The sequence below is a fragment of the Stegodyphus dumicola genome, chromosome X1 (assembly GCF_044657685.1).
Source record: "Stegodyphus dumicola isolate Sdum_Otavi_A_Nest chromosome X1, ASM4465768v1".
NCBI lineage: Eukaryota > Metazoa > Arthropoda > Arachnida > Araneae > Eresidae > Stegodyphus > Stegodyphus dumicola.
This window is the reverse complement of record NC_140780.1, coordinates 259734802-259758135: the sequence shown is the minus strand read 5'-3', so window position 1 is coordinate 259758135 and position 23334 is coordinate 259734802. Positions and strand designations below refer to the sequence as shown.

The 23334-nt window shown below is 34.4% G+C and overlaps 1 protein-coding gene across 1 annotated transcript in view; it reads left to right on the top strand.

Moving 5' to 3' along the window:
- Positions 1-10727: 10727 nt before the first annotated feature.
- The window catches only part of LOC118179663 (beta-1,3-galactosyltransferase 5-like), a 48316-nt gene continuing 35709 nt past the window's right edge, over positions 10728-23334 (top strand). Inside the window, exon 1 of the mRNA XM_085807597.1 lies at positions 10728-11170. Coding sequence (XP_085663723.1) covers positions 11133-11170 — 38 coding nt within the window. The 5' untranslated portion in view covers positions 10728-11132. The remainder of the gene's footprint in view (positions 11171-23334) is intronic.

Here is a 23334-nt window from a genome sequence, read left to right as displayed (position 1 = left end):
TTTGATGGTATGCCTTAATCAGGTCGACATGACTAAAAATTTTAGTACCGTGCAATGCAGCAGTAAAATCGGCTAAACATGGAATAGGGTATTTGTCTTTTATTGTTTGAGCGTTCAATGCTCGATAATCTCCTACAGGTCTCCATTCCAGACTTCCCTTTTTTGGAACCATGTGAAGTGGGGATGCATAATTGCTGCTCGAAGGTCTCAAATGCCCCAATTGCATCATTGTTTGAAATTCTTGTTTTGCTATTTTTAAGCGATCTGGAGCTAACCGACGAGGTTTTGCAACCACAGGTGGACCTTTAGTTATGATATAATGAACGGTGTTATGTTTAACAGGTTGGTTAGGATCTGGTAATCTAGTAACTGAAGGAAATTCTTTTAAAATTTTGTGATATGGTGTATCACTAAATACAGTTTTTACTGAATAAATGCTTGCATTTTTCACGCAACCGACGGTTTTAAAATGCGTTTTTAAATCTTTGAGACATTTGTTTCTGAGATCAGGGACCAATTCAAAGAAATGGAGAAAATCTGCTCCAAGAATGGGTGTACTAACATTTGCTATAAGAAAGTCCATGTAAACTGTCGTCTTAATTTGAAATCCAAAGAAAGTGTTTTTTGACCATAAACATGAATAGTAGAAGAATTAGCAGCGAAAAGTGTTTGTTGGGACGAATTCCGTTTTTGAGAATTATTTGCTGGAAGTAAGGACACGTCAGAGCCGGTATCGACCAAGAATGAAAGGTTTGTTCTACGGTCACGAACGAACAGGCGACGTGAAACTTGAGGCAAAGAATAAGTCGCCTCTATTCTTTGCTGGTTTCGTTTCCCTGCCATGAACAAGGTTTTGTACATTTGTCATCTCTACACTTTTTCCCAAAACGTCTATGATACCAGCAAACAGAATAATCTCTCCTTTTGGAATTGCTTCTTTCCTTATTGCGATCTCCGCGATTTGGCGAGCGACCACGAGAAAGAGAAATGCGATCAATACGTTTGTTTAATTTTTCTATTTGTTTAAATAATTTATCCTCAAGAGACTGATCGACTGTGCGAGAAACGGCACAAGTCCCTGGGGTTGGATTTACTTCTAAAATTCTGTCGGCAATTTCTGCAGCTTTATCTACAGTTAAATTGGAAACCGCTGCCAAAATAGACTGAACAGTCGAAGGCAAACGTTGAAGGAATAATTCTAACATTAAGTTATCAGGAACATTTAAAGATTCTGCTCGACGCTTCATATTTCTAAGCAAATCGGAAGGTTTTCGAGAGCCTAATTCTTCTCCAGATAATAATTGGCGAATTTCTTGCTGAGAAGATTCTCCTGAACGATTTATTAACTCAGTTTTAAGCTTTGCATATGGATCAATAGGGTCTGGTTTCATAAGTAAATCCCGTACTATTGAAGCAATATCTGGAGGAAGATGAGCAACTACATAATTATATTTAGTAATGGATTCTGTGATAGGTTTGGGGGTGGCAAGAGCAAAAGTACTTTCACACATAATAAACCATAAAGATGGGTCTGATCGGTTATAAACCGGAATTTGGACGGCATAAACATCAGACATTGTGCAAGGTTTTTAAGCCAAAATAAAAGGAAAAATTTAACTAAAGAAAATGAAATTAAATGATAAGTAGAAAACAGAATTATAAAATGATCTATAATTACTACTCATCTGTGATCCGGAGAACGAAAACCGATGTAATCCATTACTTCTGGTTTGGAGATCTTGAGTGATGGCTTGTAGTCAAAACCGAAAGTGCTTGAGAACTGTTCATACGATTTAACACAGTCCGGGTTACCATTATGGAAATTTCCTATTATGTTTTTACCACCAATCCTCGAATTCCATATCACAGATTATGTTCTTACTGCATTAATATAAATATTAACAAGACATAGTGCACAATAAAAATCAAGCTTTATTTCGGAACATCGCGCATACTCCCCGACAGCCTGCCTGTTTCGCTCTGCTCGCCACTCGTAAGAAACTTCTCCTCTAGGGTTGCCACACTTATCGGAGGGCGCAAGGCGCGCTCCTTATCGCCATCACCACAATTTCTTTCGAAAAACGGTAAATGTTCCATATTCAGCTAAATAACTGATGCATTTGTCTGGCACTGGAAAAAATTACGGGATACTAAATTACTGGATGGTTATAATTAAATAATAACTTAATCCTCCTGCGAATATGGCAATACACCAAATTTGGTAATTTGGAATTTGTTTTATTATCGGGTTCATATTTTGTAAAACTTTAACGAATTTTTTATTAACAAAATCAAGGATTTCAAAGCGAGCAATGGCAACATTTTTATCTCCAGCGCGCGAGACTATGCACCGGAAATTCTAAAGATATACTCATTTTAAAATTATTTTGCGATATTGCTCTTGAACTGAATTTTATGGTTTAACATGATATTCAATAAATAAAGGTAACACACAACATATTAAAAAAATGCCTCTTGGACGTAATGTAAAACATGAAACTTATCAGATTTTTTTTTTTTTTTTTTGTTTTTTTTTTTTGTTTGTTTTCTGTTGCTGCAATTCTTTTTTGTTTTCAGAGCGGACGTGGTTGGAGCGGACAGTGGCTACAGCGGACACGTGAGGTTAACTCATGGAGGTAGGAAGTAAGGAGTCGCCCTAAACAAGTTTCTCCGTACCCTGCTCTGAAGCACCGGCGATCCCTACGTGGTGACCAAAACATTGGGTCATTTACCATTGAGTTCTATGGGATTTGACGCGTTCGGGTGTAAATATTTTGTAATTACGTCGCAAATATACATATAAATGTATACATTTTCTTTTTCTACAACACTTCAGAGTCCTAAGTATGTGAAAATAACATATTTTTAAACAACATTTCATTCTGAACGGAATTAAGTGCTATACTTTTCACAGGACAGTTTTCTCAGAATGGTTTAATTTGAATGAAATATTTTCACAAGTTTTCGTTAATTATATTAGAAAAAAAAATTAAGGTAATTCGATTTTATTCGGTTAAGGTACAAAAATTAAGATCAAAGTTTATTGTATTATTAATATTAAAATTATGCATTATTTCTTTTCTATTTATAGAGCTTCTTCCTAAAATACTTTCTTAAATATGACATGATTTTTTGGCTTCTTTTAAATCGAAAAATGTAAGTCAATTTATAATTAATGCTCAATTCGGTTCATTTTAAATTAGAGAATTATTAGGAATTAGCGAAATACTTTAAAAAAGTATTTCGCTAATTCCTAATAATTAAATAGGCATTAAATAGTATTTGACTTTCTCTGACCATTTCTGAAAGGGAATAAAATAAGTTTTTTTTTTTTTTTTTTAAGTATTATTTAAAACTTGTAACTGAGTTATTATAAAATGTAAAGGGAATAATTCTTTTAATTATACTTATCAGATTTTTTTTTTTTACCCTTCATTTCAACAATACATATTCCAAAACTCTTTATTACGTTCTTAAGTGCGCATCTCATAGCATTTGCTTTACAATACCTTTTAACAGATTGCTTTCCAATACGAACAATTCTTGCTTAAATAGTTTTATAACGTATTTGTCAACAGGATTTCAATTTATGTTTACAATTCAATATTAAGGTTATTATATATTTAGATAACATTTATAATCATTATAAATTAGATACATTTAATCATTAGATTTCTTCACAGTACTTTCACAGTTGTTTATAAGTGAATAAATTCTTCATTTCAAATACATTTATAAATAATTTAATGAATATTTAAGTATTTTGTCAAAGGCAGATACATGCTTTTTGCAAGCACATGCATAAATACCCATACATATTTCCTATTTATCATTTCCGGCATGTGCAAATCTTTAATTTCTGTGCATTCACTATATTTTTCGTGTAAAGTAATTTAGACTAATTTAGCATACACCCGAAAGTTTTACATAAAAAATATATATGAATATAATTTGAATGAAAATTATAAGTATTATTTTTAATACCCACTCAAAGGTCAGTTTTTCTTCAAAATTCCTCCACGATGGCATCTCTCTCTTTAGGCAGATAGCCCTTGCATGCGTTACTCTATTTAATAAAAACTTAATCTGACCTGTGAGCCTAATTACAAATATTTTAACATACATAATTTTATATTTACATTTAGCCATCAAGTTTCAAACTTTTCAAATCTTCTAGAAAATAAATTTTGGAAGATCTCTTTTAACAATTTTCTTAAAATCTATATTTTTGTAGTGCAACAGCTTAGAATTTATAAAACAAATTCATAATCAAAATCGCTGCTGTTAGTTATCGAAAAATAACCAAGATGTGATTTTTGCGTAAATGTCAGTAAACTATACAAATTGCTATTATCCATCACACTATGAATGTTTCTTTCATGCGAGAGTGTCCCTTTTTCGATTTCTATGGAACTGTCGTGTGTCGAAATACTATCAGAATTTTGTCAAGCGAGCTTCTGAATGTAAACAAAAAACACCCCGTCTGGTGACCCAAGCTTCAAAGCAGTGCTTCACTTCTAGCGCGGAATGGCCCCTCCTCCCTTTCCTACCTCCATGGGTTAACTGGGTGGGTTAGAGCGGACATTTTTGCACCTATTGTATTGTTTACTTAATTAGTCACATGTCACCTATTATGTACATTCGAGCTTTGCACCTGCTGTAGAGATGAGCCGATATTTTAAGAGTAAAGGTTTTTCAGTAGATGTTTTATCCTTATGAAGTGTGTATGTCGTTTTATAGCCTCGAAAAAGTCTGTGATGGAACCCATAGCCATTTCAACAAAATTACTCTCTACAAATAAAGGAAAAGGATATTTAGTTGTAGATGATTAGCCATGCCATTTACACCGAAAATATAAATTAGGAATGAGCTGGGTATGTAAGACAGATCGTTGTAAAGCAGGGATGTCAAACTCATAGGTACACTTGGGCCAAACAAACAAGGTTTAACTTTAGGCGCCCTCCCCAAAAAAAATCAATATTCATAGAAACGTAGATTTATTTCGAATAATACAATAATAAACTTATATATATATATATTTATATAGAAAAGAACAAGAAAAATTTAATGTTTACGTCCTGATACTTGACATCTCTTCTCTGCTATTATCTTTCCTATTTCGGGAGAAATTTTGTTTACAGTGATAACTTTCAACGCTGACCCAAGGTGAGCATCATTAATACGGTTTCTAATAGGAGACTTATTACCTTTCATGACTGAAAATAACTGCTCGCACCGATAAGTGCTACCAAACATGGAAATAATTTCATATGCGAATTTTCGAGTATTTTCAAACATGGCTGGTAAATATTTGTAAAATTCAGGCACGCCCACTTCAATGAATTTTGCTTTCAAATTTGAGTTGCATTGAATCTCGATCACCTCCATTTGCATATGGCTGGGTACTGAATACTTATGGAGAAAATCGAAGAATTAATAATATTATTAATAGTACATTAATAGTATTATTACATATCAAGCAGATTATTTTATCTTTTATTTCACAGCAAAAATATTCTAATTCCCATTTTACTTGGAATATTCTATGTTCGTCAGCGATTTTTCGTTTAATTTTACTACCACTTGGTTTTGATATAGACATACTGAATACAAAGTGCTGGAATAAACACGGTTAACGTTAAAAAGCTAACAAAAATTTATTCTTTCCACAAGAGATAAATCAAAATGCTGAAATATTTCTTCAAAAATATTCTAACAATATCACAAAAAGTCAAACGTCTAGCAAAAATTAATTCAAAATAGAGAAACTAATTCTATCTCACAGAGAAATCGCTACAAATCAATCACAGCATTAAGTAAAGAAACAGTTCGCTAGAACTACAGCTACTACTGAGATGAGTTGTTTGTTCTCGGCTTTTATAAGCTTTATAATTAATTTCTCGAATATACTGGAAACATCTATAAATATCTGGATTTTAACTATGAAATCTGTAACAATATGAATTAAGTAATAATTAATAATAAAGCAAAGTGCATGCACATGCATGCACCAATATATCGTACAAAACTATGATTGGAAAACTGAGACCATGAGTTCGGCTACATTCGGCTATCGGGGGATGCGTACAAGTTCTGAGTGCACGTGTCCCCCAAAAGCCGAAGGTAGCTGAACGCAAGCTACTCACACGCATTTGTAATTTAAGTAGTGTGTGTGTCAGCTCGCTGTGAGTAATCTAACAACACTGAATAAATTATCGTTAATTACTTAGCAGTAAACATTTCATTTTTTTCTTCGTCGATATGTTATTTTATTATTTGCCGATATATAGGCCGGGCCGCAAAAATATTTGTTGTGGGCCGCGAGTTTGACATCCTTGTTGTAAAGGAAATGTAAAGATAAATTTTCAGAACGAAGTACTGAAGAAAACTGCGTGCCCAACATTACTGAGATGGAAGTTAGAGACTTGCAGAAAAAGAGTCCGAGAAGAAACGTCAGTTCCCGTTCCCAAGATATTTCAAGAACTTTCAGAATTATATCAGAAAGGTTAAGATTTCGTCACTAAAATACCGACATACTACAGTGCCAAGAGTAATTCCAGTGCCTTGTAATTCGATAATCGAATGCGAAAACAGAAAACTTCGGTAAAAAAAAAAGTTATCCCACTTGAAAGAGATTTGCCACTTAAAATACTGTTTAAATTATATTTAAGATTTTAAAAAATATTTATTTACTTATTTATCTGCACCCTTTATCTGTTCTTGGGGGAAAAATGTGTCCGCTCTGACCACGAAATCGTTTGTGTCCGCTCTGACCATGTCCGCTGCAGCCACACCACCACTGAAATACCAACTGAGTACTAGGCATTAAAAGTAATTTGAAAAGCGGGAGCCAAAAATATATTCTTAGGTTACAGACTAATTTTATAATTTGTTAACAAACCACCCAACAGCTCAACCCTACACATGAAAGAATTAATAAAAAATAGATACTGAAAAAATAATGCCATCTATTTACCTATGAGCTGAAACATGGTGATCGGATCGCCTCGTTATATATTGCACTCATCGTTACGAAGACACTTCTAGGGGGGATAGTATGCGATAGGAAGGAACAGAGATAATACAAATAAAAACAATCACCAATTAATTTATCTTGAACATTTTTCAAAAATTTTGTTTAATTATTATGTAAAACTTAACTTTACTATAGCCTGATATCAAACAATACTTCAGATTCCTTACAATTAAGATTTTGTAATTACGTCGTAAATATACATAAAAATGTAAACTTTTTATTTTTCTACAATATTTCAGAGTCCTAAGCATATGAAAAGAATACATCTTTGAACAACATTTCATTCTGAATGGAATAAAATGCTATACTTTTCAGAGAACGGTTTAATTTGAATTAAATATTTTCACAAGTTTTCGTTAACTACATTAGAAAAAATTTTAAGGTAATTCGGTTTTATTGGGTTAAGGATTTCAAAAATAAAGATCAAAGTTTACTGTATTATTATTATTAAAATTATGCATTATTTTTCTTCTATCTATAGAGCTTCTTTCTAAAATACCTCCTCAAATATGACATAATTTTTTAGCTTCTGAGGCATCTTTTAAATCAAAAAATCTAAGTCAATTCATAATGAATGCTGCATCCGGTCCATTTCAAATTAGAGTACCTTTTATTTTTAATAGTAAAGTACGTTAAATATTGGTGCTCATTTCCATGTACTTAACATTTTCTGAATATTTCTGAAAGGGAATTAAAAAAAAAAGATTTTTTTAAAAAATATTATTTAAAACTTGTAACTGAGTTATTATAAAATGCAAGGAAATAATTCTTTTAATTATACTAATGAGTTTTTTTACCCTTAATTTCAACAATACGTATTCTAAAACTCTTCGTTATTACTTCCTTAAGTACGCATCTCCTAGAATTTGCTTTACTATAATCCTTTTAACAGATTGCTTTCCAGTACGACCAATTCTTGCTTAAATAGTTTTATAAACGTGTTTGTCAACAGGATTTCAGTTTATGTTTACAATTCAATGTTAATGTTATTATATGTTTAAATAATATTTATAATCATTATAAATTTAGATGCATTTAATAATAAGATTTCTTCACAGAATTTTATGAATGATTAGATGCTTCATTTCAAATACATTTATAAATAATTTAACAAACATTTACGTATTTTATTAAAGGCAGATACATGCTCTTTGCAAGCATATGCATAAATACCCATACATATTTCATATTTTTCATTTCCAGCATGTGCAAATCTTTAATTTCTGTGCATTCACTATATTTATTGAGTAAAGTAATTTACAATAATTTAGCATGTACCCGAAATTTTTACATAAGAAATATGTATAAATATAATTTGAATGAAAATTACATGCATTATTTTTAATACCCAAACAAAGGTCAGGTTTTCTTCGAAATTCCTCCAAGATGGCATCTCTGTCTTTAGGCAGATAGCCCTTTCATGCATTGCTGTATTTATTAAAAACTTAATCTGACCCATGTGCCTATTATCGAATTCAAATCTTCTATTAAATATATTTCGGCAGATCACTCAATACTTCTTTTAGCGATTTTACTTAATTTAATAATTCTCTGATAATATAATAAATAATGACTATCCATTTCACATTTAAACATTAATTGCATCGTAGAATTGTCATCTGATCGCAATCTTGATTGCCTTACTCTGCATAATATTGCTTTATTCGCCGACTTCGCAAATGTATCAGTCTTCTGTTCCACACATTTGTATAAAACTGTGCATAATTTTGCACAAATGTGTGGTTACAAATCAAGGAAAGGTTAACTTATTGGAATATCTGTGTGCATATTTATTAATTTTGACGAGGATTGCAGCATTTGGTGGTAGTTTTATTTTTTAATTAACACAAATAAGTAAAAAATGTAAACACAAAGCGATTATTTTTCAATTATATAAAAATAAAATGATGAGTTTGAAATGAGCAACTATAAAGCCTGTACTCTAACAATTTTCAAAAAGTACATGTTACAAAAATATGTGGATGACAAAAAAAAAAAAAAAAAAAAAAAAAAAAAAAAAAAAAAATTATTTAAAACATTTTGGCGTTTGGAACATAAAATAAAAGTAGCGAGTACTCTATAAAGGGTATCGAAAGACGTATATAATTTTAAGGGTACCGTAAGGTATTTTTTATTCATTAAACATAGCATTTTTGCTAAAGTCTATATTTTTGTAGTTAAACAGCTTAGAATTTTATAAAATTATTCTGAGTATACTCAGAATATATTATTCTAAGTAAATTATTCTGAGCTATTAAATTATTGTAAATTTCTTCAGTCGAAAAACATGTAGAGACATTAGGTATTTTTGGAAGCAGGCAAGATGAAAAATTAGCAACGCGTTCGCTGGGAATCGAAGCGCGGACCTCTCAAACGCGCTGAGCGTGTAGACCACTACACCACGAAGGCTCGTTAAGAAGGCGGGAGAAAAACCTTATAAACATAGTGAATGCACAGAAATTAAAGATTTGCGCATGCAATATGCACTTCCTTATAAGAAGCATGGATTTGCCTTTACCTAAGCATGTAAATATGTATTATATTATTCATAAATATATTTGGAAATGAAGATTTTGTTCATTCATGCAGTGATTTGAATGTTACTGTGAAGAAATCTTGTTATTAAATATTTCTAAATTCAGGCGTATTTAAGGAAATAGTAAAGCAGAATTTTTAGAATTGTTTAAATGAAGGAAATAATAAAAATGAAAAATAATAAAAAATTAATAAGTTTTAAAAGATTAGTTTCCTTACGTTTTATACTAATTCAGTTACAAGTTTTAAATAATATTAAACCCCTCTTTTCCATCCTTTACAGAAATACTCGTAGAAAGTTAAGCACATGGAAATCGAAAATCAGCACCAATATTTAACGTATTTCGCTACTAAAATAAAAGGATCTCTAATGTGAAATGAACCAAATAGTTGATTATCGAGTGATTATGATTTTTGATTTAAAAAACGCCTCAGAAGAGGAAAATCACTTCATTTTTCAGGATGACGCTTTGTAAATCACACGTAATTTTGAAATTAATAATAAAAAATTAGATTTAAATTTTTGTAATCGTTAATAGAATAAAATCAAATTACTCTAAAATTTATCTCTAATGTAATTAGCGAAAACATTTTATTCGTATTAAAAGTGTTCTGAGCAAACTGCTCTGTTAAAAGTATAGCATTTAATTCCATTCAGAATGAAATGATTATTAAAAATGTATTCTTTCTACGGCTTTCCCCTCATTTCTGTTAAAATTTCACTGAGAATGCTACCTGTTAGTTATGATTACTTAAATTAAATTACTGAATATATTTATTTACAATATTAAAATTATTGTAAATAAATAAAGAAATATTGTAAATATATTTATTTATAATATTTCTTAAAAATAATGTAATCATCAATTTCTAGATCTAAAAACTAGGAAATATTTCACATTCGATCTTGCTTTTATTTATGGAAAACAGACGCTCTCGTATCTTGCATTTCTGAGGCGATTGCATAAAGGTAAAACCGGTCCTGTTGATATATTGCTTATTCTTCATATGACTTTTTTCAAATTTTCAGGATTTATTTTGCCTAATGACGCAATATAGGTAGGTATATCACAGAATATAAAGAAATGTAATTCAGTATCGTTTCGAAACTGAGTTTCATTCCGGAACGAAGATTGCTCTTATGATGCAATCTGCGTATTTAATTTTGGGGTCAAAGAACACTAAATCTGAGTGACGATCTCCGGTTTTGTCTACAAAACACAGCTGATCATGAAAACGATTTTGATTTAATGCTTGGATGAGTCATGGAAAACGCGTATAGCTTGTGGAACAAGTTTGACGCTCAAACTGGACCAGCATCAGTTTGGGGAGAGAAAAAAAAGAAAAAGAAAAAGAAAGAAAACGAGGACACGCGGAAAAGAATAAGAATTATCAGTACCTAAAAAAAGACTCTTCTGAAACACGTTCATTGCATCGAAAGTGATTTTTAAGGGAAACGTAGATTACATTTTGCGATGACCGGCCGTTTTATGGATTGTTGTGATCTATGTATTTTCTACAAGATAGTTGAAAGCAGTTTCGACACAGAACTGTAATCGCTATGTCTTTCATGTTCAAGCAAAAGCTTGTGGATATAAGGTAAGTTTAATTTCTTTAACTTCGTAACATTTGAGAATACAATGTATAAGAAAAGCTCTTGAAGGTGTTTTATTTATTTGTACGCAGGAAGGAGAAAAACTTTCATTATAAGTGTTTATAATTCGGTTGTTAGATCTTTGGAATAGAATATGCACACATGCATGGATGTTTACAACGGATAAATGCTTTACTTTCATTTTTAGCCGTATACCAGTAGTTCATAACTTTCAAGGATATCTGAATACTTCCATGATTGTACACCCTCTTTAGAAATATTACAAGATTCCTTTAAATTTGGATCGATTTGTCGGGAGGTTCTCTGATCAAAAAATGTATTAACTACGACTAAAATCAATAATCATTAATAATTTAAATAGGCATTAAGATAAAAATATTGTAAATTTCTGTAAGTAGTTAAATTGATTTGACTGCATTGTTTTAATATTGCATATTGTTTATTCAGTTGTTTGTTGCTTTTAGGGTAAGAGGTTTTAGGGTTCATTTTGTATGCAGTTAAATTGTGTTATATATAAGTATTTATTTCTTGTACAGAACTATAGATACTTCAGTGCTGACTCTAACAACGTTTAAATTGTAAAAATAGATCGAGAAGAACTAGGATCTTAAGCAATTCCTCCTTAGTGCCCCAAAACAAGTTCCACAAATCATTCATAGCGTAAATTCTAAAACGTAGTTTGTAAAGACATTAAGTTATTTTGAAACCAGGTGATGTGAAAAATAAGCAATGTCCTCGCCGGGACTCGAGCTTCTCGAATACGCGCCGAGTGTGCTGGCCATTACACCACGAAGACATGTTAAGAAGGCGGCTCTTTAAACCGCTACTCCCGCAGCTAATTAAAAACTAACTAATCCTAGCTCTTGGAGCCGTATTTATATAGTGTAGCACGGTGTAAAGTCTTCAGCTATTTTCTGACAACTACCCCGCAATTCTCGGAAAAGTTATTTTTTGAGACCACTTAGCAATTCTCGGGAAAGCTGGACGTGACTTGTAATCATCTTCTGTTCTCATGTCCTTGGTTCCTTTCATGATTCCGCTTCCTGGGAAAAACTGGAATGTGGGAGTCTGTCACCGACCACCCCGGATCGAGTCCCAAGTTGGATTCGGGTAATTCTCACGGAAATTTTCTCAGGCCTGTCAACATTACACCAACAAACACTCGCCAGTCGATATACGCTCTGAAAATTTTCTGGCAAAGGAGAATACAGAAGTCATCTTGACACGCCCAGGTAAACTTGAACAAAAACAGTTAAGGCAGCGCCAGCAAGAGGGTTAGTTTGCTTCTAGCGGAAGGAGAGAAATCTCTTTTCCCTGAAACCAAAGAGAAAAATTCCCTGAGAACTTTAAGGTTCGACTAACCAACAGGAACTTTGTAGATTTTGTGCATCCAACTGTTCGTTTTATATTTTTCTCCCCTTTCTGGATGAGAACCTTATTTTATAAACTGTTTGAATATAGCTAGAATAACTTAAATACGCTGCCTCCTTGCTTATGCCAACTCGCTACAGCGGGCATGGTTCCAGTGTAGCATGGCTTCTGGAAGCTTCAGCAAAAATCTTTCAAAGAGTTTAGAAAACATATTTTACCAAATCTTCCAAAAAGTTACCAAGTTGGCGAGAAATGGCCCGTCAAGGCCATATTTCCCCATTTTTCGCTTTCAGATATTTTTACAATTTAAATGTTGTTGGAGAATCGAAAGATCTACAGCTCTGTATAAGAAATTAACACTAATATACAAAACGTGTGGCCAAAAATTTAATTACAGGCTCGGAAACCCATGAGCTATGTAAAAGTTTTATGATGGTGGCAATTAACTCTGAAATGACGCAGTCAAGAGAGGTTTATTATAAGGAATTACTATTTTTAGAACGGACAGGAGAAGTACCCAAGTTACAAAATGAATAGTTAAAGGGCTAGCTAAGATTTATGTTAATTTTTTTAAATCTTGGCTTATAATTTTATTCTTACACATGTAATAAATATAATAAGCTAAGAACTCAAAGCTCAAAAGTTCAAAGCACAATTAACTGCTGGAAGGGGCAGTACCTGGAGGCAATATAAATAAATTAAAACGAGAATTAAAATTCAGTACATAATAAGCTTGTAATAAAAAGTCGGTAACAAATAAATTATTTTGCAAAAGCAATAAATGACTGCGAAAAAAAAAAACAGAAAACGCTACCGGTTTTGAAATTCAGCAAACAACGAGTGCGTAAATGCAGAAACAGAGATGGGCATATTCAGTTACAATCTAATTCATTAATAATTGAATTACAATGTAATTGAAACTAAAGTAATTCATTGGAATTACTTATACTTGTAATTACAGTGTAATTGCAATTGCAATCAAAGCAATTACATAGTAATTGTAATTTGAAACCCTTCAGTTTCAATGTAATTTTAATCATAAGTCAGTCAATTACAATGCAACTGCAATGACAGTTAATTGAATTATAATATAAATGTATTATAAATCGCACAATTACATTGTAATTGTAGTTGCAGTTGATTCACTTATAATGTAATTGCAATTGCAATTCATTCAATTACAACATAATTGTAATTTTACATAATTCAATTACAATGTAATCGTAATTATAATTGCATTACAGTTAAACGCAATTATAATTATACTGTGTATGCACATTAGCAGAATTTCAATAAAATTACAAATACATATGTTAGGACTCGCGGTTTCTGACACACTTAGGAAGGCACATTATTTTTACTTATGAGATAAAATATTGTCCTTGAGAAAACAAATTCTGCAGACTCAATCACGGCTCTACAATAGATGAATGAAATGAGCGTAAATAATCTATAAACACCTTTCGGGAAGGGCTGTCAATGTACTAAATATAAGATCTTAATTAAACATTTATATGCCTTCGCATATAGCACTTTCTCATATTGACATCCAGCGAAGCATAAGATCTTTAATTTATCTTCAAAATTTAAGCTATCTCTTACTAACTGAACAAAATTGGTGATTAATTGTAATTAATTTTATTGTTAAAACTATGACTAATGAGGCTATAATTGCACTTATAACAAATGGCATTTTAAATTACATTATAACTGCAAACACAATTTAATTTTTAGCTTAGCAATTGGGTATCTAGTTTCTATTCCATAAATACAAACCAGTTTTCCCTAAAAAGTACGCCACGAAACCATCCTTACCCTTATATGCTTGTCGCGCAGAATTAAATAAATAATCAACCCGCATTTTTGTTTAACAGATCTACACGAATTTATTTTTATCCGAAATATTTTCTGCGTAAACTATTCGATTGCAGCAAAACTTACTTTAACTATTTATTGCAAATGTGCTGTGTATTTATTTAATAAAAACCCAATTCGCAGTTAAAAACCGTTACTAGACTATTAACCATTACTATATAGTCTCGCTAAATTGGCAAAATATCGTCAAGCTGGCGTTGGTTTTCGCGACTAATTTTTATCGCCAAATTTGATGAGAAATCGACAAAAGTCATCAAACTTGGCGACCATTTGAGGCGTCACCACCGGTGGTGACGGGTGAGGTCGTCACCCTCGATGGTGACGGTGAGGTCGGGGTTGCTGGAATTTGCAGTTTCGCCAATAATGCCAAAAAAAAAGGGATGTCTTCCTGCTGGTCATTGAATTATTGACACGATTTAGCAAATTTTTAAACAAAAAGCTGGACGCAACGTAATCTATCGTTTCACACATTTTTCCTTTTGTTCTCTTTGTTCAACAGTATTCATATATCACAGCGTAAATTTTACAATATTACCTCTCGAAATGGTAGAACTATATTCTACGGCGGACGCATACACTTTCTACTATACCCAGTGTTCTCAGCTTAGGTTGACCTGAAGTATAGTGTGCTTTACCGTATTTAAATAAGTAAGCTTTCGCGGAGGAACTTCTGAGAGAAACTAGCCTGTAAGTATGTAAAACGTGTGAAAAACCGCAGAATCTTTGTGATGCGAGCTCGTTCAAAATGCCGGGAACTGACAGTGGCGTAGCGAGGGGGGGGGCAAGCGGGTGCATGATGCCCCGGGCGCCGCTCCCAGAGGGGTGCCAAATGGTCCCCAAACAAGATTTTCCAAAAAATTTCAGTTTTTATTTTGATCGATTTCTGGAAAATATATTTAAAATTAATAACTATTGTAATATAATTAATTATTTATTTTCTTGATTTGCCTGATAAAATGTGTAATAAAATGTTTGTAGTACATCAACCAAACCGTTCTTTCTGACCACTTTATTTCTCCAAAGTAGAGATATTCGTATTTTTTTAAACGAAATGCACGTATATCTCCCGCTTTTTATTTTAAAACGATAACACGACCTTGTCCCGAATTTCTCAAACATATCCAGTTTCCAAAATCCGATTCCGTAATATAGAAATGACATTTTGGGAAAATCCTAACGCTTCCGCTACAATGGATTGCGATTGACTCTCCTGTAAACGACTGATTGCCTTCCTGGCTACCGATTCAACTAAGTCATCTTGCTGAGACATCGTTTATTCACTGCTACGAAGCATTCAACGCATGTCAATTGTTTTTAATCTCCTATTACAAAAGGAATATTGCAGGTCGCTCCTTACTCCTTATCTAAAACGCATAGTTTTCGACGTTACAGACTAAATTTGCATATTCCCAACTTGTAAACGTTATAATTTTCCTTTATAATCTCTTCTATTTCCTTTTGTTCAAAAAGGTTATCGATTATATGGTTATTTCATACCGAACCCACAATATCCGCTAATTGTTTTGAGCAGTGAATGTGACTGCATGACGTTACTCCGCAGCAGAAAAGAAACGGAACCTAAAACTCCACCATAGATGTATAGAGAAAATGTTTTTCCAAACTTAAGAGTCACACTTTAAATACTACTTACTATTTCATTATCAAATGCTAGCTATGAACTTTCATTCAGCAAGTTAAAATAAATTTTCACATATTTACAATCAACGACGGGACAAGATCCTTTAAGTCATCTAGCATTTTTAAGTGTGGAAAGAGAAAAATTTGACAGGATCGACTTTGATGAAGTAAATGATAAAGTTGCTGCATCCAAGGTAAGAAAAATGTATACATAGTAATTAATTGTATTTGCTGCATAATATTATTATTAATAAATATAAGTGCTCGACCAATTTGAGGTGCACGTGATTGAAGCGAGATGAGGGTAAATTAAAATTTTTAAGTTGGCTGACAATTTTCGATCTTTGGCAGTCCAAGCACGAACGTGTCCAGTTGGCTATGTCCTTTTGCATGCTAGGCCATATGAAACGTTGCTGTATCAGTTTCCTCGAAGCCTTGATGCCAGGATGTGACAGAGGATGTAACTAAAAATGGCATGGCGAAACCCAGAGTGAACATAAGGTCGAAATCTTAAATCCTGAACATCACAATAAAGTGATTTTTCAGATGACAGCTGCATAGGCTGCAAGTTGAGATTGGTGGCAGATTTGCTTTTCAAGAGGGTTTGTAGCTCTGAATCCTGTGTTGTTCGTCCGCAAGGGCAGCAAAGTTTATTGGCGAAGGAACGGCTAGTTCTTCAATACGAGACAAGGTGTCTGCAACAATATTCTGCGAACCCTCAATATAACGGATATCTGCTGAAAATTGCTCTATGAAGTCTACGTGTCTCATTTGACGAGGAGAAGCTTTATCCGAACGCTGTTGAAAAGCATAGGTTAAGGGTTTGTGATCTGTGAAGATCATGAAAACACGTCCCTATAGCATATGTCGAAAATATTTAACAGCTTCATAAATTCCTAATAATTCGCGATCGTAAGTGCTGTATCTGGTTTGTTGCGTCAACGTTTTTTGATGCGTTAAATTGTAGAGACATTAGGTTATTTTTTTGGAAGCAGAAGAGATGAAAAATATGCAACGCCTTCGTCGGGAATCGAACAGCGGACCTCTGGAGTACCGGCCCAGCGTGCAGAACCACTCCAACACGAAGGCACGCTAGGAAAGCGAGAGAAATACCTTACATAATCCCCTTTTTAGAGGGCGATTGGGGATTTTAGGGGACCCAATCGCCACATCCTGGGTGTGGAGAATCCTCATCCAACACCCCTTTTAGTTCAGGCGCCACTGTAGAGACATTAGGATAGTTGGAAGCAAGAGAGATTGAAAAATTAGCAACCGCCTTCGCCGGGAATCGAACCGCGGATCTCTGGAGTACCGGCCCAGCGTGCAGAACCACTACACCACGAAGGCACGCTAGGAAAGCGGGAGAAATACCTTATAAACGTAGAGTGATAATGGTTTCGATGCGGAAGGATACTGCAAATTTGTTGCCGAAATAAATCATTTTTGCATTTTTGGAACGCTTCGCTAGATTCTGTGGTCCAGGTTATAACACGTTTATCTTTTTTCTTGCTTCCAACCAAAAAAGAATTTAGAGATGCTTTTATGGTTGCTGCATGAGGCAAGAAACGTCGATAAAAATTGAACATAGCAAGAAATCTTCTTAAGTCCTTCACTGTAGATGGTTCAGGCATATCGCGGATAGCGGTGACTCTATCTGGAAGGGGTCGAACGCCATCCGCGGAAATTTCATGACCAAGAAAGGATACTCTTGGTTTGCCAAAAACGCATTGGAAGGATTAGGACTGACACTGTACTTTTGAAAACGTTCAAAAATTGTTCTCAAATGTGATAGGTCTTCTTGCTCTGAAGAGGAGGCGATTAAGACGTCATCAAAGTAAGGTACACAAAAGTCAAGGCCGTTTCACACCTGACTCATAAAGCGTTGGAACGTTTGAGCAGCATTGCATAAGCCGAAAGTCATGATCGGAAACGCAAATAGTCCGAAAGGCGTAATAACCGCAGTTCTTGGTTTATCAGCTGGATTAACGGGCACTTAATGATACGGCCGCTCAAGATCAAGGGTTGTAAAAATAGCTATTCCCTCTAAAACATGCATACAGTCTTGAATGTGCGGAACTGGGTAACGATCAGGAATTGTAGCTGCATTTAAATAGCGATAATCGCCACTTACAAAAACTATGCGTCAAAATCTAAAACGCATAGATTTTGACGTCACAAACTAAATTTGCATATTCCCAACTTTGTAAACGTTATAATTTTCCTTTATAATCTCTTCTATTTCCTGTTGTTCAAAAAGGTTATCGATTATATGGTTATTTCATACCGAACCCAGAATATCCCCTAATTCTTTTGAGCAGTGAATGTGACTGCATGACGTTATTCCGCAGTAGAAAAGAAATTCTCATCTCTCCATCTTCTCATCGCTCCATCTAGTTCGTTTCCGAACTAGATGGAGCGGACTGGCCTACGAACGTTTTGAAGGACCCCAAATTCCCTGTTCCATCATGTATTGAAATTCCTCTTTCGCGGCTTTAAGCTTGTCCGGAGGTAAGCGTCTTGGTTTAGCGGCAATTGGAGGTCCAGTAGTTTCACTATAATGTAAGTACATCGTGCTTGGGTTCGGAGATACCCATAACTGGGCGCGTGTTTGTAGGGAATTCTCTGAGAAGTTGATGCCATGGGGAGTTACTCGAAATCAGTTTAATGCTCAAATCTTGACTATTGCGAATTTCTCCCGGATAAGTTAAGCTGGTCGTGTAATCTATCAAACGGCGATTCTTAAGATCGAAAAGCAAAGAAAATTTTTGAAAAAAGTCAGCGCCAATAATAGGACTTGAAACAGTAGCAATAATGAATGGCTATTGGAAGTTGCAGCGCAATCCTAAATCAAGAGATATCAGGCGTTCACCAAAAGTTAAAATAGGAGTTCCATTTGCTACATAAATTTGTAACTTGGTAAGGCGCTTTTGTTCGTGAAAATGTGGTGGAACGACAGAAACATCAGCCCCGGTGTCTACAAGAAACCTTAAGCCCGAATTCTTTTCGATGACGAAAAGGCGTGCAAAATTCCGGCCGCTGTCGTTCACAACTTCGAGCAACGGCCTTTCTCGTTTCCCTGGTCGTTTTGACGACACGGTGAGCGGCATTTATTTGCCTTGTTTCCAAATTTTTGGTGGTAAAAACAATAACCCGTATGAGGGCTTTCATAAAATTTCATTCATGTGTATTTCGACCACGTGATGTGGAGCAGTTGGGCTGAAAGGGTTCAGCTTGGATGGCTACTAACTGAGCAACCTGTTTGAACAAATCACCAATCTGAGCTTGTGACGCCACAATATCTGGACCAGGAGCCTGCACTGCGTGTATTTGCGCTGGAATTGCCAGCTCGTGAATTTTATCAGCGATTTCGTGAAGATTTTTAAGTGGCTCGCTACTGGTCACTAAAATGGTTTGCATGTTAGATGGGAGTCTATTCATCCATAATGTTCTAAGAATGTTATCCGTTAGATTACCGGCGGCTAAGTCCGACATTTTAGACAGCAATTGAGAAGGCCTCATATCACCCAACCGTAAATCGCGCAACAACTGCTTGATTTTAACTGCCTCGGATTCTTCATAAACGGAAATTATTTTTTTTTAAAGATTTGTATTTGTCCGTCACCGGTGGATTCAAAATTATTTCACGAGCTGATTGCAGTACCTCTGATTCTAAGTTCCCAATCATATTATGTTTCGGCTACGCGGGACTTGACGTCGAAAGGGACAATTTTCAAAACCCGCACGATTCTCAAAACCGCACAGGAAACGCACGTAGGTAGATTACCATTCTCACTTACTACAAAGACCTTGAACGCCAAACAGTAATCGATTATCTCTCAAATTGGGATCACGTGAGCTTTCAGAAGCAGAACTTTCGTCTGACTGGTTGTCTGTACCCGGGACTGAGATACAGCCGAGACATTTTCGGTGGGGTTTGAAAAAATCCCGCGTAGCCGCAACATTTTTCTGTAGCTAGGCGGGACTTCGCTACCAGCGAAACTCTTTTTTCTAGGAATCCTCCCGTTTAAATCTGTGCTACCAGAATCTCGTTTCTCAGAAAAGTCCCGTCTAGCAGGGACTGTCGATAGATGTGATAACCTCTTAACGCGGCGATCGCTGTATAAAATAATACGGCAGTAATGTGACTCAACGCGCATCCAATTGAATGAACCATAACGATGGGTAGAGAACCATAACGATGGGCGAGAAAAGGGCGGTGGCTTAACTGCCACTCGTGCCAATTGTGAAGCAGCATCGTTGTCAACCACTTTAGATCAATCATATATGCACAATAATAATATGTATAGAAAAAATAATCAATATGTATATAGCGACACAGTTTCTTGGTACTTGAAATCAGAGAAATTGGCGGCTCAAATGCAGCGGACAATACATATATCCGCTGAAATTATGACAGAAATGTGTTGACTCACCGTAATGCGGCACAACGCTTGAAATGTCAGGTGAAATGTCTTACTTGCATCTCATCACAATGGATAACTTACTGCTGCTCAGAGTTTTTACATATAAACTCCATATTCGTGTAACATTGAAGGTTGCTATTCGTAATAAATACATTTTGGCGTTTGGGCGTGCTAAGTCTCCGAGCGGGGCGTTCTAAGTCTTCGCGGGGCCGTTCTAAGTCTTCGAGGGGGGCGTTCTAAGTCTTCGAGGGGGGGCGTTCTACGTCTTCGAGGAAGGCGTTCTAAGTTATCGGGGGGCGTTCGAAGTCTTCGGGGGAGGCGTTCTAAGGTCACCAATTATGAAAGTACAATTTTTTTAGACAGATCGTTAAATAATTATAACAATTGAATAGAATAGATTAGCCTATAGAAAACTGTTTGGCGCGGGGACCCATTGGTTAATTACACGTCTCATTACTTAGAACGTTGCTAATTAGGCTGATGCTGCATTCGTGGGAAGGAGGAAGGTTGCCCACACACAACTAAACATTACACGAGTGTAGAATCCACATCCTTGCCTTCAGGTTTATAGTCCTCTCAAGCTCCCCTAATCATTCTGCATTCCAGACTACTAAATGCAGCATCGTTAAAACGTTGATAATGATCAGAAGAACAAAATTATAACATTAAAACTGTGAAATAACTTTAATGTTGTTATGATTATGCACAAATAAATGCGAACTTAATAACCATCGGCAAGTATTAATTCGTAACTTAAAAAGGGTAAACGTATGCTTTATTTCTGAAATTTGACTTAACAGAAGAAAGCTAATTGCCTAAGCTAGTTCAGTGTGCCTCAGAAAGTCCTTCTGGAGACATCCCTCTTCTTAGGTACACATTTCTCACGTACTTTGCCGTATTCAAACCTACAAACAAAAACTAACTGCACATTGGAAATCAGTGGTCTAAAAGTCTACAAATTCGCACACATTCTTCACGGGATTTTCGGCTGTTGACCAGTATAATTACCCCAGACAGGTAATTTTTTGAATTTTTACTCAAGTTTGTTATAAATTTATATGCCTGAAATGAGACGGCGCTTGTGCAAAAATCTAAATAAAGAATTACCTGAACTAATGCTTGGCTTTTTAGAGACTACCATTAAGGCATGTTATTTCTAAATGCTGAAATTCTATTTATTCTGTATATAATAAATACAGAAATTTGTTTGATGGTTACATAAGATCACGCAACACCGGTAGTTTACTCAATTCTCGCCGTATGAGTAGATTGCATGGGGTTTTCGGAGTTTCTTCCTGCGTAACATTAGTATGTGTCAGTTTCCTGCAGAAAATGTTTCACAAAGGCATTTTTCCTAATGTAGGCAACTCTCGACTATTCCGCCAAAAGCTAAAACAAGCAAACTAGCAAAAACTTGTTACTTTTTCAGCCCTGTTTATTTCTAATAGAAACTTAATCTCTAATTTAATATTGCCCCCAAGTGCTTAAAGCACATTAACAAATATCCAGCAGATTCCAGAACAGATTCAACAAAATATAGATCAGTTCTAAAAGCAAGTTTTTCAATTCATATCGGCAAATTGATGAAAAAAGAAAATGTAGTTATACCTTACTTAATGTACTGTATCTTGCAATGCTATAATTTATTTTCTGGGCACAAGAATGGCATCGTTCCATAATCTTATTGCCGAAGTGAATTTCTCTTTTTTTTTTATTATCCTGAAATTAAATTTTTCCCATTAATATTATTTGGTTTTCAGGACCTAAATGTACAGTAGTAGTTCGATCTTGGTACTCATCTTGACGAAAGGGCTAGCTGCGTGGGTATTTTTGTGGTTTTCCCCATAAGTAATATAGATATGATCCAGTATCCCTTAGAAAGTCCTTTACGAAGGCATCCTTTCCCCTAGGGAGATAACCTTGTATGCTTAAGACAAACAAACCAAAGGAAACCAGTGAAAACTTAAATCTGGCATTCTTAATATCCGTTTTGAATATACAAAGAGTAGTATGATATTCGGAAATTTTGAAGAGATTTTACCTTATCCAACTTGAGCTATAAAAATTAACGGTGATTTAAAAATTTTTTCTCTAGTGTGAAGTCTTAAATTTTTAGAATTAAAATTTTATTAATCACTAGCCATTAAAATGCCTACAGGAAACACCAAACATTAAATTTAAAAACTGCACAGAATTTTACTCTGCAGAACAACTTAATCAAAAAAATCATTAAAAATGTATTATACATAAAAAAGATTAAAATGAAATAAGCAATATCCTTTACTACAAGTATTAATTATCCTAATAAATAAATTATTCTGATAAATAAATTAACCAACTTCCCAACATTAAATTTAAAAACTGCACAGAATTATCGCCCTCATTTTCCCAAGTGGCAACAGTGCGGATAACAGCAATAATGGCATAAGTGATATATCAGCAACATTGGCTGCGTGCCATTGTTGCTGATGTAATGAGAGAGAATTATCGATTTGATGCGATTTCATCAAGAACATATAATTAAAAGAAACTCATTCGAATTTTGAAAAAATCGCTTTTAGATGCACTGGATCTTGTCTAGATGCACCCTATTGAACAAATTTTGTAGCCCTGGGTCTATTACCTTACGCGCAGCACGAGCGAAAGACACACACAGAGAGAGAGACAGAGAGACTCTTTCTTTTATATATATAGATAATAAACATATATCATATTAATCATTTATAATACTATCATAATATTATTTTTTGTTTATTATTTGAAGTTTATAAAATTAAACATGAAATTTTGCACATAAAGTGATTCTCAATTATTGAAATCACTGTACATACGCATATACA